Source organism: Notamacropus eugenii, chromosome 4 (assembly GCF_028372415.1).
Source record: "Notamacropus eugenii isolate mMacEug1 chromosome 4, mMacEug1.pri_v2, whole genome shotgun sequence".
NCBI lineage: Eukaryota > Metazoa > Chordata > Mammalia > Diprotodontia > Macropodidae > Notamacropus > Notamacropus eugenii.
Genome location: NC_092875.1, coordinates 118,792,760 through 118,807,522, shown reverse-complemented (window position 1 = coordinate 118,807,522; position 14,763 = coordinate 118,792,760). Strand labels below are relative to the sequence as shown.

General features: G+C 36.7%; 1 protein-coding gene across 1 annotated transcript in view; it reads left to right on the top strand.

Annotated features, from left to right (window-relative positions):
* The window catches only part of NSMCE2 (NSE2 (MMS21) homolog, SMC5-SMC6 complex SUMO ligase), a 287,807-nt gene that overhangs the window by 114,241 nt on the left and 158,803 nt on the right, over nt 1–14,763 (top strand). Inside the window, exon 4 of the mRNA XM_072603092.1 lies at nt 4,760–4,916. Coding sequence (XP_072459193.1) covers nt 4,760–4,916 — 157 coding nt within the window. The remainder of the gene's footprint in view (nt 1–4,759; nt 4,917–14,763) is intronic.

Genomic DNA, 14,763 nt, shown 5'->3' with positions numbered 1-14,763 from the left:
AGCTAACATAAAGTAAATACAAACATTTATTAAGCATTTACTACATGTCAGCTAGTCTGCTAAATACTGGGGATACAAATACAAATGTGAAACATCCCCTGCCCTCAGTAACCCTACATTCTGATTGGGAGTGGACAATGCATGGTGATTTGAGTACAGTCTCAGAGACAGAAATGGAAATTGGGGAGCGAAGAGGCACCAAATTCAAGTGACAGAAGAAACTAGGTGGAAAGTGGCTAGGATGAAAATGAGAACTTCCTGTTTCTAGGCAGTTGAGAGCTCAGAGAGCTTGGCAGCTAAGCCTTAGCTTCTCCTGTTTGATTTCTGGAGGTTGGGTTTGGAGAGTGAACTAATGGCAATAGGAGGTTGGAAAATTATTAAAAGGAAGAAAGGCATCAAAAAACAAAAGAATAGACCACAGATACCAAATCATAGAATACTAGGAGTGCCTTAAAAATGTTATTAAACTTCCTCATTTTAGACATAAAGAAACTGAGACCTAGAAAAGCTAACTGACTTGCCAAAAGTCACACAATGAATCACTAAGATGATGAAGATGACAACATCCTTGTTGGTGACCTTGGTCAATTTATTTAGGATTTCTCAATCTGATTTCCTACTTGGGTGGAATGGAAAGAATATATATTTATCTGCTTTGATTATTTTTTATGAAAAGCACTATATTATATCTTAATTACAGAAAAAGTAGAAATTATAGTAGAAAGACAGAAGGTAATCCATGGTATGTAATATAAAAACTGACAGATTTCTTAAATCTACTTCTAGAGTATTCCATCAGATAGGGCTATGGAAAACATAAACTTAGCAAAAAGCCTTTTTTAGGGATAAAGAGTTTTTAAACTAATCCCTAGAAGATGGCCCAGCCTTTAGCATGGGACTGGAACATAGTAGCTGCTTAATAAATGTTTATTGATTATTGATTCATGGAGCAATTGGTATTGCTCAGTATAGAAAAGAAAATGGACATGGATTTAATAATGGCCCTCAAGTAGAAGAAAAATTTCTATATATGATAACTAATTATTCTCTATGGAGGAAACAGATTTAAAATTACTTTATTAAGAATTTAGGTTAAAGCCTTCTGGCAAGGATGGTAACATAAAAGATTCCATACAAGCTCAACTTCCCTAAAAAATACCCCAGTAAGAATTTTTTAAAAGAGTACCAGAAGGAATAATGATTTAATATATCCTAAGAGAGCTAACAGCGAGATTTTTCTAATAGCAGGGGATCTAAGAGATACCATTCTATTTATTTGTGTGCTGATCTCTGGGCTGGAATCTTCCCATTTGTAGGAGACCCTTCCTGCCTGCATGGGATCAGAGAGACATCTTTCTGTTGAGTGCTAGTGCTCTAGGCTGGCCTCTTATCCCTTGCAGGGGCCCCTTCCTGCCAGGGACGGGGGCAGGGAGATGCCATTTTTTTGTTGTTGTTCCTTCCATCTGTCTCATGGCCTGACCTGCCTTCAGGGACAGGAAAGAAATACTTTCATTACTTCTCATCACTGATCCCCTAATGATGTTAATTCATTTAGCAATGATTAACAAACTCCCATCTAGTGATGCATCCCCTCTCCATCTCATTTATCCTGAACTCCTGGCTGTCATTTCACAAACCTGTTGTTATCCTCCCTACCCGCTTGACATTCCATTATCTCCTCAAGATGATGCACTCTAAAGCTATCCACCCCATGCAATATGGTCTCTGAAATATGCTGCCAGTAGGTAATAAAGTCGTTTTCATTTTAAATCTTTTCCTTTTCTACTGTTTTCATCTTTTGACTCTGATACCTGACTCCCTCCCTCTGACATAGACTCCCTGGTCACCCTTTCCAATACTGGTTGCACTTTTTCTACTTCCTCCCAATTTGTTGCTCAAGGAAGTGATTTGAATACTTGTTCCTTATTGCCAGGCTTGTCCTTCCCTCCATCACTCAATAACTTCTCCTACTCTGAGGTTCATTCAATTCATATCTACTATCTGATCAAAATTCTACTACTGTTTAGGACACTCCCCTTCTTTCCTTGAGTTCAGTCCATGACTCACAGTCCTTCCTAACTCCTGTCCTTGTATTAGAGGGCTTCAGCATACATATTGATATTCCCTCAAATTCCCTTAACTTCTACTTCTTTATCTTTCTTATTTCCCTTCACATACCTCTTGAACCAACCTTAGTGACCCATAGAAAGGGTCATACTCTTGATCTTACCATCCCCATAAAAACTAACTTCATTGTTTATGAACTCTGAAATTCCTTTATCTGGTGTCATGCCTGCCACTTCACTCTGTGCCCTGAAACCCCAGACCCTATTTCTTTGCCCTCATGTTGACCACTAGTGTCTTGACTCTTAGTGTTTTCCCAGGCCATCTCCCCTGCACTGGTTGTATAGCTGCTTTCCTAACCTTGACGCCTTAGTGAACCAGCTCAGCTCTACACTGTTTTCTTCCCTTGACTCCCTTGTTTCCTTATTCTGTTTCCAGTCTTACCCTGCCAAGCCTCAGCCTGGGATAATTTCTACCATCTGCTGCCTTTGCTCTTACTCATGTGCTGCTGAATGAAGCTAGAGAAAGTCACAAAACCCTGCTGACTGAATCCACTGCCAACGTGTGTTATCTTAACCAGGTCCCTGTGGCAAGACAATCCTTTTACACTTTCCTAACTGATTCATTATCCCACGTATCACAGTAGCTCTTTCACACCTTTTTACCCCTCCTTAAACTTTCCATAGCTCTCCTTGCTACCATCTCAGCTGAGAAGCTTGCCTCATTTTACTGAAAAAATTGAGGCCATTCACCAAGAGCTTCCTTTTTCCCTCCTCAACTCACATATCCCAGATGCCTTTTGCCACTATCTATGCCTTCATCCACTGCCTTATGTAATAACTTTACAAAGATAAACCCTTCTCCATACACAAGAGATCCCCTTCCATTTTGTCTTTTCCAGCAGATTGTCCTCTCTGTCATACCTACTCTTTCATTTATCTTTAATCTCTTCTCATCTGCAACTTTTTAATTGCCTATAAACTTGCCTTTGTCTCCCCCAGGCTCAGAAAATATTCATCCCCCTCCATTCCTATTAGCTATCATCCTGTGTCTCCTGCTTTTTTGTGGATAAATTCTTTCAGAAGGCCATCTGCAATAGGGACCTCAGCTTTGTTTCCTCTCTGTTCTTAACTCTCTGCAGTTTGGTTTCCATCTTCATCATTTAGCAAAAACTCCTCTCTCCAAAGTTACCAGTGATCTCTTAATTGTCAAATCTAATGGCCATTTCTCAACCCTCATCCTTCTTGACCTCTGGAGACTTTGATATGTTGATACTTTTTTTCTCCAAGTTTTAATGATACCACTCTTCTAGTTCTACTATCTGATCACTCTTCAATCTCCTTTGTTGGATCTTTATCCAGGTCATCTCCACAAGTCATAGGCATCCCACAGGGCTCTATCCTGGACCTTCTTCTCTTCTCCCTCTAGACTGTTTTACTTGGTAATCTCATCAGCTCCCATGGATTCAATTATCTTTGTGCTGATCATTCTCTTACTTACTAATTCAGCCCTAGCCTTTTTCCTGACTTACAGTCTTGCATCTCCAGTTGCCTTTTGAATATCTTTTGAATATCTCCAGTTGAATGTTCTGTAGGTATATTAAACTCAATATGTCCAAAACAACTCATTATATTTCCCCCTCTTCCCCAAGCCTTCCTCGACTTCCAAATGTGTCCATATTACTGTTAAGCGTACCTCTGTCCTTCTAGTCCCCTTGCAATCTAGGTGTTATCATCTATTCCTCCCCGTCTTTCATTTGCTCTTCACCCCCCACTATAGCCAATCTGTTGCCAAGCCCTATTAATTTCACTTTTGCAATATCTCTTAAGTATATTCCATTCTCTTCTCTTAACATTCTAAAGCAGGTCCTTATCACCTCAAGCCTAGACTGTTGCCTAAGCCTACTGTAACAAGCCCCTCCCCACTCCAGAATATATCTCATTTAGCTATCAAAGTCATTGTCCTAAAGCATGGTCAGACATTCCCATTCCCCCCACCCCCCCCCAGTTCCAGTGGTTTCTTATCACCTCCAAGATCAGATATAAAATCTTCCATTTGATATTAAAGCCCCTTCATAACCTTCCCCAATATTCACATATGGTACAATCCAGTGACATTGACACCCCTGCAGTTCCTACAAGATGCTGTCTCCCAACTTAAGGCATTTTTACTGGCTGTCCTCCATGCCTAGAACTTTCTCTTCATCTTTGCTTTCTGGCTTCCTTCAACTCCTAACTAGAAGTCCTACCTTCTGCTGGAAGCCTTTCTTGGTCCTTCATATTTATAATGCCTTCCCTCTGATGATTATTTCCGATATCCTGTATGTATAGTTTGTTTGTACATAACAATTTGTATGTTGTCTCTCCCATTAGACTGTGAGCTCTTCCAGAGCAGGAGTGGTCTTTTAGAATTATCTTTTACCTTTCTTCATATCTGTGGTGAGCTTGGCACAGTATCTAGCTCATAGTAGTCTCTCAAATATTTATTGGCTGACTGACCAGGTAGATATGGAAACTAAGAAGACAAATGAAATGTAAGAAAGCCCCACTCTTGGTTAAATCTATGAATCAGATGAGTATTTCTTTTTTAAATTTTGCACAGATGGACTCAGTTTCCATAAATGTGTTTTCTGAGGATAAGGTATTTTAGTGCTGGTTAGCTATCAAAATGTGTTTTATTCTTTTTTTTTTTTCAGGTAAAAGATAAAGATTTCCTCAATCTAACACCAAATCTAAAAGCATTAGTTAAAGAAAAATTAGTGGCTTTGAAAAGTAGCAACAAGGAAGGAGACTTGAAAAAAGATGACAGACTTGTGCAGTTTCGTAAACAGCTGAGAGACGTGAAGATGCAGTGTAAGTGTTTTGAAAAGTTGTTTTATAAACTATCAAATACAAAACTGGACACTGAAAGATATTCACTATTCAAATTGTAATCAAGGGAATACACTGAGTTTTATCTGAATTCTCAGTTGACAGTATTTGCAGATCTCTGCCTTTATGAGACCACTTACTCAATTTACTGCTTTTTGAGCTAGTTCTTCTACTGTATTTTTGTCTCTTTTTCCTTTCATTTGAAATCACTTGGTTGATATCTAAAAAACCAGTGACTTCTTAAGTCACTTCTTAAGAATGTTAAGAAAATTTTGCAACTTGCTTTTTTCCCAGTCATAAGAATAACTCTCTATTTTGTATTTGCATTTTTACAATTTCTGAGTAGTTAATGAACATTTCTTAATAGCTAGACTATCTTCTAGGCCAGGGGTGTGGAACCTGTGGCTTTGAGGCCACATGTAGCCCTCTAGGTCCTCAAGTGTGGCCCTTTGACTGAATTGAAACTTCACAGCACAAATCCTTTTCTTAAGGGGATTTGTTCTGTGAAATTTGGGTTCAGTCAAAGGGCCACACTTGAGGATCTAGAGGGCCACATGTGGCCTCAAGGCTGTAGGTCCCCACTCCTGTGGCACTGTGCTAATTGGAGATACAAATAAAGTTGAAAAACAGCCCCTGCCCTCAAAGAATTCATGCTTGAATGGATGAGAAAACATACTAATAGCTATATTGAGAGAGCTCTATTGAGAGTAAATGGAAGGTAATCTCATAAGGAACTTGTGTACCTAGAATGGTATCCTGTAACAAGAGAAGCTAAGAGATAGAGATGAGGAGTATTCCAAGCATGGATAACAGCTAGTGAAAAGTCCTGGAATTGAGAGAGGAAGTATCATATTCAAGGAATTGCAAGTGGACCAAAGTTGCTGCATCCTAGGATTCATGAAGGAATGGAAGGTGTAAGAAAGCTGGAAAAGTAAGATGGAACTAAGTTATGAAATGCTAAGCAGAGCACTTTATATTTGTTCTAGAAGGTTATAGAAAGCTACTGCAGAAAAAAAATCACCTTGGCATCTGGTGGAGAATGAATTGGAGTCAGGCAGTTAGTCAACACCCATTTATTGAACATTTCTTTTGTGCCAGGTACTGTATTAAACACAGATTACTATGTGTTGGGCACTGTGCTTAGTAATGATGCAAGTACAAGCAAAGAAAGGCAGTTTCTGCCATCAAGGAGCTTACCTTATAATTACGTAAGTGGGGAACTGAAGTGGGAGGAGGAGGTATCTAGGGGTTGCTAAGTTCAGAGAATGAAGCATGACTGACATGGAGTCCTCTCTTCTTCTCTTCTCCCCACCCCCTTCCATGGAGGCTTTACGAAGAGGAAGGAACCCACAGGCATAGAGTTAGGCAGCTGAGGCATGATGGGGTAGTGAGGAGGATGGAAACAGTGGGAAGAAATCAGGAGTGTGGAGACACTTGAGAAAGGGACACTAGTTAGAAGACTTTTGCAGTAGGCTGGGCAAGAGGTAATGCTCTAAAACTAAGCTGCAGAGATCATGATGGTTTGTCTTTGTAGAGGGAATTACTTTCTGTGGAGTTCTGTAAACCAATAAAATCATAAATTCCGTTCCTCCCCTCCTTATTGAAGCTTCACTCCTTCCTCAGTAATGGGGTGCACATTTATCTCTTCAGGAGTTATAGGTGAAGCAAGTCCTTTTTATGGTCTTACGTTCCCACTGTTTAAGTTTCCTGCTATGAAAAAGTGTGCTGTTGCATAATATTAAGCAAAGATTGACTTCATGTCTTTATTTGTATTTTGAAATAGCCTTTTGCATATAAGCATTTTCATTAAACTGATGCTGAGATCTTAAAAAAGGATTAGGGAAGCTCTTGTCTATTTAACAAAGAGCTTAAGTTTCACAATTTCAAATGTTTTGCAATTTTAAAGAAACCTTTGCTTTAACTTTAGATTTATATGATAAGTATTTTTCAGCTGTACATTCTTATATTTAATTTCTCTTCCTTGTTACATTATCCTATAATTTGTTATACCCAGATGGTCAGTGTTTTTGTAATTCGGTTGTAGTTCTTAAATGTGCTAGGGAGTTTGCCTTTTTCCTGTTTATAAAGATAATGTGTTTCAAGGACCAAGGCATTTAGTTGTACTTAGTGATTTTCAGATGTTATATAATATAAACTGAAGGTCAGATTATCTGGAACTTGGAATTTCTTCCCATTCCCTTCACCACTTGCTTTTCTTTTTAGTGGAGGTTTGCTCATAATAAATTATGTGGAACACGTAGGCAAGTTTTACCTCAACCAAGGGCTACATCTTCTCTTCCTTTTCTTCCTTCCCTTTGATTTTATGCTCTCCCATCATTTTTTCCTCTCCTTCCCCTTCTTTTCTTCCTCACCATCTCTGCTTCCTTTTCTCTCCTTTTCTTTCTTACTTCTACCTTTTAAAAAGCGAAAACTAAGTGATTTTTAAAATTATGTATACAAAGAGAAGCATTTTCCAGTTCTGCAGGTAATAGGAATCCATAAATGACAAACAAGTAAGACAATAATGTTCTTTTAGAGTCTTATCTAGAACACATTTTAAAATTTAAATTATTTTTTAAAACTTTCAGTTTTAATGCAGTTTTCTTTCACATAGACTACACTGATATCAATTATCTTTTTAAAAGTCTAGTCCTTTATTTTTAATTTAAATTGATTGTTGATATCCATTAGCAGGAAAAACTCTTCTGTTTCTGTATTCCACTGAAGATGCGCCTTCCTCTTAATCATCATTTTCTTTCTGAAGTGATCAGTATTCTACCTATTGATGTTTTCCATAAACTTTTTTAAAAGGTTGACACCTGTCAGTGGACAAGTATTCATTAGGTAAGGCATCTACAGTGTGTAAGACACTGTGGTAGGCATTACCTGTGGTACGTGGGGAATAAAAGTTATAAATTAAACAATTATTTACCTTTAAGGTCTAACATTCTATAAAAGAAGACAACACATATATTATGAAACAATACATACAGTTATATACATATTATGTTATTAAGTTACCCAGCAATTTATTTTGATAAATTATATCTGACAAATTTATTTAGATAAAGCTGAATAATTGATTTACTAAATATATGATCTGGTAGAAAGCAAGCTAAATGTACAAAAGTTTGGAAAATAAGATTCATGAAAAAAAGATTAAAGCTTTAAAATTAGCATAATACAATGGAAAGAACACTGTCTCAGAACTCTTAGGATTATAGTTATAGAACTGTTAGAGATCTGAGATGTCATCCATCATAACCTTCTCATTTTACAGAAATGAGAAAATGGAGGCCTATGGATTAGAAGGGATTTGCCCAAGATCATTCAGCTAGTGATTGAGTGTAAGAAGTAAGGTTGTAATTGAAGTCCTTGGATTCCAAATCACTGCATTTTCTACCATGTCACATTAGTCCTGTCAGTATGCTTCAGTGTTAGGATTCAAGTGAGAAGGACCTGGACTCTTTAATCTTGGCTCTGCTACAAATTAGCTGTGTTACTCTGAGTAAATCACATCATGTTTCTAAGCTTTATCCTTGTTTATAAAATGAAGGAATTGGACTAGATTTTAAACAAAATTCCTTCCAGCTTTAATCCTCTATGATTCCCTGACCTTCTATAGCCTAGAGAAAAGAAGTATGAGGACCCACTTCGGATATAGAAGGGCATAGATATATATATAGAGATGGTTACTAGTATGTCTCCATTTTCAAAATAGAATCAAAATGAATTACTTTAAATCATTCCAAATAGATATCCAGGCCAGGCATTGGAAATTAGCAGCAGTGTTAAGTAGCCCCCAATAAAACTGATATGATCTTGCCTGCATTAAAAGAAGGATTTTTCCCATATTACTGTAAGTGATATTTCTATTGCACTCTGTCCTAGTCAGACCAAATGTGGAATCTTCATATGTCAAGTTCTGCATATAGGAAAGACCTTGCTAAGTGTTGTCCAAAGGAAGATGATCAGGATATTCCAAACACAGGTATTTAGAACTTTGTAACACAAGGATCAGTTGAAGGAATTCAGACTGTTCAGCTGGGAGAAGAAAAGCCTTAGGAGAACATGATAATTTTCCTCAAATATTGGAAGGAGCCATGTGTAGAATCCCCAAATCTCAGAGCTGGAAGGAAGGTAGCTCAGAGGCCATCGAGGCCTACTTGTTTCCTCATAGGAATTCCTTTTATAACATCCCCAACAAATCTGTGCTTGGAGTCCTTAAAGTAAGAGGAACAAACCACATCCCAAAGCAACCCATTATGTGTTTGGACAGCTCTTATTTTGGGGCAGTTTTTTCTTACATCAAGCTGAATCTGCATCCCTCTACATCCTGCCTATTGGTTCAACTTCTGTTCTTTAGGGTCAGGCAGAACATGTCTGATCTTCTCCATGATAGCCCTTTAAGGACTGGAAGTGGAGGACTCAAGCATGGCTAATTCTACTTATAAAAAAAGACCACAAAAAAGTTTTGATGTTTGTATATACTATTTCCTCAAATTTTCAGTTTTCTTACTGAATTTACTTTAAATCTCATTTCAATTCAGTGTGAAAAAAATACCTTTTGAGCTCTTCTTATTCCAGAGTGTACTGATCATCATAGAAATACAGATGGGAGCTATATTAGTGATCTCACTGATGGAGGAAACTAACAAGCAGGGAAATTCTTCCCAGCTGTGTTGTCTGCCACTTTCTCTGCAAACAATAGTTTTATGCAGTTGTCTTGAGCACTGAGAGATTAACCAGTATTTGTTATGAGCTGATCCTGAACCCAGATCTTCCGGGCTTCAAAGCTTGCTTCTCTACGTACTTCACCATGCTGTCTTTCTGGTTAATGTTTCCTTATTGAGCTCTTCCTCAATAATAAGCTGGGGGTCAGCTAGGTCATCTAGCTATGCTTAGAGTGTTGGACCTGGAGTCAGGAATACCTGAATTCAAATCCAGTCTAAGATACTTACTAGTTATATGACTCTGGGCAAATCACTTAACTTCTGTCTGCCTTCATTTCCTCTTATGTAAAATGGGTATAACAATAGCACTTATATCCCAGAGTTGTCGTGAGGATAAAATAATGTAGTATTTGTAAAGCTCTTAGCACAGGGCCTGGCACATAGTAGGCTCTACTTTAGCTGTTATTATTATTATTATCTTATATATAGCATTGTAAGAAGCATTATGAGAGATTTAAAAGAAATCTAAATTTAATAGAGTAGTTAAATTTAATATAGTAGTCACTTATTTAGTGCTGATTTATTGGAATATTCCATGTCTTCAAGGAACTCTCAGGAAGGTATGAAAAGATAATCTCAAGTAGTACATACTAAATGCCAAAAACTAATATTGCAGACAGGTTCAGAGAATTGAAAAGTAATTATGGACTGTAATTTCTGGGAAAGGATTAATAGAAGAGGTAAAATTTGATTCTTGATTCTTAAAGAGGTCATCTAGATTTGGGATGCTCAAAGATTGGGGTAGAGGCACAGGCTTTCATATGATAGCAGTATGAGGAAAAATTTGGAAACTGGAATGAGCCTGTTTTGGGGACAATTAAGTCAAGTAAAAAAAGCCAAAGGAGTTTTCACATGATCTTAAAGACAAACAAGGAGGAGTTTGTATTTGATCCTAAAGAAACTAGGGAGCCACTGAGGCTCTCTGAGTAAGGAAGTGACATGGTCAGACTTGAACTTTCGGAATTTCATTTTGGCAGCTTTACATCCATTGGATTTTAGAGGGAAGAGACCATATGAAAATCAGTTAGAAGGCTATTGCAATAGTCAAGATGAGAAGGTATAATAGTCTGAATTAGGTGGCCAGTGGTATGAAAGGAAAGAAGAACATGAATGTTGTAGAAGTAGAACTTTTTTCTTTATTTATTACATTAATTATTAAAAATTTTGTATTCTAAGTTACTTCCCTCTTGCAACCCTTTCCCCACATATTGGGAAGGCAAGTAATATGATACCCATTATATATATAAATTCATACAAAATATATTTTCATATTAAACATGTTATTTGCCAAAAGAAAAAAAGTAAGAAAAATAAAGTGAAAAAAGCTTCAATATGTACTCAGAATTCATCACTTCCCTCTATGTTCTGAGGGTAGCTAGTAGTTTTCATCATGAGTTCCTTGAAGCTCTCCCAGATTATTGTCATGATTAGAGCAGCAAAGTCTTTCACAGTTGATCATTATTACAATATTGTTGTTGCTGTGTTCATTGTTTTAGTTCTACTTATGTGACTTGGTATCAGTTCATATACCTTCCCATGTTTTTCTAAAACCATGTCCTTTGTTATTTCTTATGGCATAGTAGTTCTACATCACAATCATGTACCACAACTTGTTCAGCCATTCTCTAATTGATGGACATCCCCTCAATTTCCAATTCTTTGCCACCACAAAAAGAGCTATTATAAATATTTTTATACATATGGGCCCTTTTCCCTTTTCTTTGATCTCTTTGGGATTCAGACCTAGTTGTGATATTACTGGACCAAAGGGTATACACAGTTTAAAAACCTTTGGGTATAGTTCCAAATTGGTCTCCAGAACTGTTGGACCAGTTCAGAGCTTCACTAGTAGTACATTAGTGTACCTATTTTTTCACATCCTTTCTAGTTTTTGTCATTTTCCTTTTCTGTCTTGTTAACCAATCTGATTAAGTGTGAGGTGGTACCTCAGAGTTGTTTTAATTTGCATGTCTCTTAATTGTTAGTGATTTAGGGTCTTTTCTCACATTACTATTGATAGTTTTGATTTCTTCCTCTGAAAAATGCCAATTCTTATCCTTTCACCATTTATAAACTGGTGAATGGCTCTTCTTTTTTATAAACTTGGTTCAGTTCCCTATGTATTTGAGAAATTAGTGGTTTCTCAGAGAAGCTTGCTGTAACCTCCCCCCCCCCCCCCGCCCTATTTTCTGCTTTCCTTCTAATCTTGGCTGCATTGATTATGTTTGTGCAAAACTTTTTTAATTTTATGTAATCAAAGTTACCCATCTTGCCTCCTATGATCCTTTGTATTGCTGGTTTAGTCATAAAATCTTCCCTTATCCATAGATCTTACAGGTAAATTTTTTCATGATCCCCTACTTTGCTAGAGATGTCGCCTTTATGTGTAAATCATGTACTCATTTTGAGCTTATGTTAGTATATGGTGTGAGTTGTTGGTCTATTCCTAGTTTCTCCCAAACTGCTTTCTAGTTTTTCTAGTAATTTTTATCAAATAGTGAGCTCTTACACCACAAGTTTGGGTCTTTGAGTTTATTGAACATTGTATCACCATGGTTATTTCCTACTCTATATTGTGTTTCCAATCTATTCCTCTAAACCACCACTTATTTTTTTAGCCAGTACTGGATTGTTTTCATGATTACCACTTTGTAATACAGTTTGAAGCCACCTTCCTTCACATTTTTTCCCATTGATTTCCTCCATGTTGTTGACTTTTTCTCTTCCAAATGTATTTTGTTATTATTTATTCTAGCTCTATAAGATAATATTTATTTTAGTTTCATTGTTGTGGCACTGAATAAGTAAATGAATTTAGGTAGAGTTGTCATTTTTGTAATATTGGCTTGGCCTATTCATGAGCAATGAATATTTCTCCAATTGTTTAGATTTGTCGTTGTGTTAAAAGTGTTTTGTAATTGTGTTTATATAGTTTCTGATTTTGTCTTGGCAGGTAGACTACTAAGTATTTTATATTGTCTGCAGTTATTTTAAATGGGAGTTCTTTATCTCTTCTAACTGGATTTTGTTGATAATATATAGAAATGCTTAATAATCTATATGGATTTATTTTATATCCTGCAATTTTACTTTTTTAGTTGATTCTCTAGGGTCCTCCAAGCATACCATTATGTCTGTGGCAAAGAGTGACAATTTTGTTTCCTTGTTGCCTATTCTTATTCCTTCAATTTCTTTTTCTTGTCTTCATGCTGTAGCTAGCATTTCTAGTACAATATTGAGTATTATTGGTGATAATGAATGGAAGTAGAATTAATGAGAATTGGCAACTGACTAAGATATTGGATTGAGATGGTAAAGATTCCCCCTTTTAAAAAATAAATTTTATTGATATCTTTTATTTTTAAACCATTCATATTTCTCTCTCCATCCTTTCTCCATTCTCTCTCATAGAGCTGTCCCTTGAAATAATGATTTTTTTAAATGTGAAGAAAAAATAGTTCTATAAAACTAACTAATCTGCCAAAAGATGTTCTATCTGGTCTTCCTCACTCATGGCCTACCACTTATTCAAAGAAGTGAAGTGAGGTCTCTTTTTAAAAAAATTATATTCATTATAGTTTTAGAGCATTTATTTTCAGTTATTTTGAATTAGGGGCTGGGATGAAGTCGAATAAAGATATTAGCAGGATAGGAATAGTCACAAACAAAATTACATTCCTGATCTTGAAGGGGGAAATACAAAGAGATAGAAAATAAAGAAAAGAATTGGAATATAAAGAAATACCTTAGGTTATATCTTAGACAATTGAGAAATCTTTGACCAAATTGTGGTCCAGAAATGTTACAGAATTTTACTGTACTATAAGAAATGATAAAAGATAGTTTCAGAGAAAATGGCCAGTATGGATTAATGTAAAATTAAGTGAACAGAATTGAGAGAACATCTTATAAACCAATAACGTTGTAAAGAAAAACAGCTTTGGAAGACTTCAGAGTTCTGATTAAAGCTCTGAGCAGCCCATGTCTCCAAGTGAGCAGTAATGAAGTACATTGCACACAAGCCCCTTTTGGGATTTGTTTTGCTTGACTGTGTTTTTTGTTACAATATCAAATTATATTGGAAGGAACATCTAGGTAATTTTATGATTGTCATATCATGCAGTTAAAGTTATCTTGGACTAATCACATATACTAAATTCACTTTTGGGGATGGAGATGATATAAAAACAGAATATATTAAAGAAAACAAGAAGACAAAAACCAGTCCCTGCTCTGATGGGGCGAGTCCGTAATTTTAAGTGACTTAACCAAGTTTCTACATCTAATTAATGGCAGTGCCAGGAGGGAGATCATAGGATTACAGATGTAGGATTGGAAAGGACCTTAGAGATCATCTAGTCCAACTTCCTAATTTTACAAATGAGGAAACTAAGGCCCAGTTTTAACTGACTTACCCACTGTCACACAGGTAGGACTTTGAAGATATAGATTGTTTTATTTTTGTTTGTTTTGCATTCCCATTGCTTAGCATCTGGCAAATCAAACATTTGTTAAGGGGCTACCATGTGCTTGGCTCTGTGTTAAGTTCTGGTGATACAAAAAAAAAAAGGCAAAAAAACCATTGTTCTCAAGGGGCTCACAATCTAATCAGGGAGACAACATAAAAACAACTGTATACAAGCAAGCTATATATAAGATATATTGGGGCAATCTCAGAAGGAAAGCACTAAGAATAAGAAGGACTGGGAAAGACTTTTTTTCCGGTGAGACTTTAGTTGAGACTTGAAGGAAGCCAAAGAAGCTAGGAGGTGTGGAGATGATGAAAGAAAGAATTCCAGGCTTGGGAGATAGCCAGTGAGAATGCCCAGAGTTGGTAAATGGATTGTTGGGTTTGTGGAACAGCAAGGAGGTCAATTTCGTTAGATCTAGGTGTATATAGGGAGGAGAATACAGTGTTAAGAAGATTGGATTGGGGGGAAAGTGAGGTTTAGAAGGGCCTTCATTGTGAAGTGGCAGTACTTTTACACATTCCTAATCAGTAAATTCTGTTCACCACAGTGCCTTTTTAAAAAAAAAATATCCCATGATAATCTCCCATGAGAACCTTGTCTCATGGGAGGGAGTGGAGGTCATAA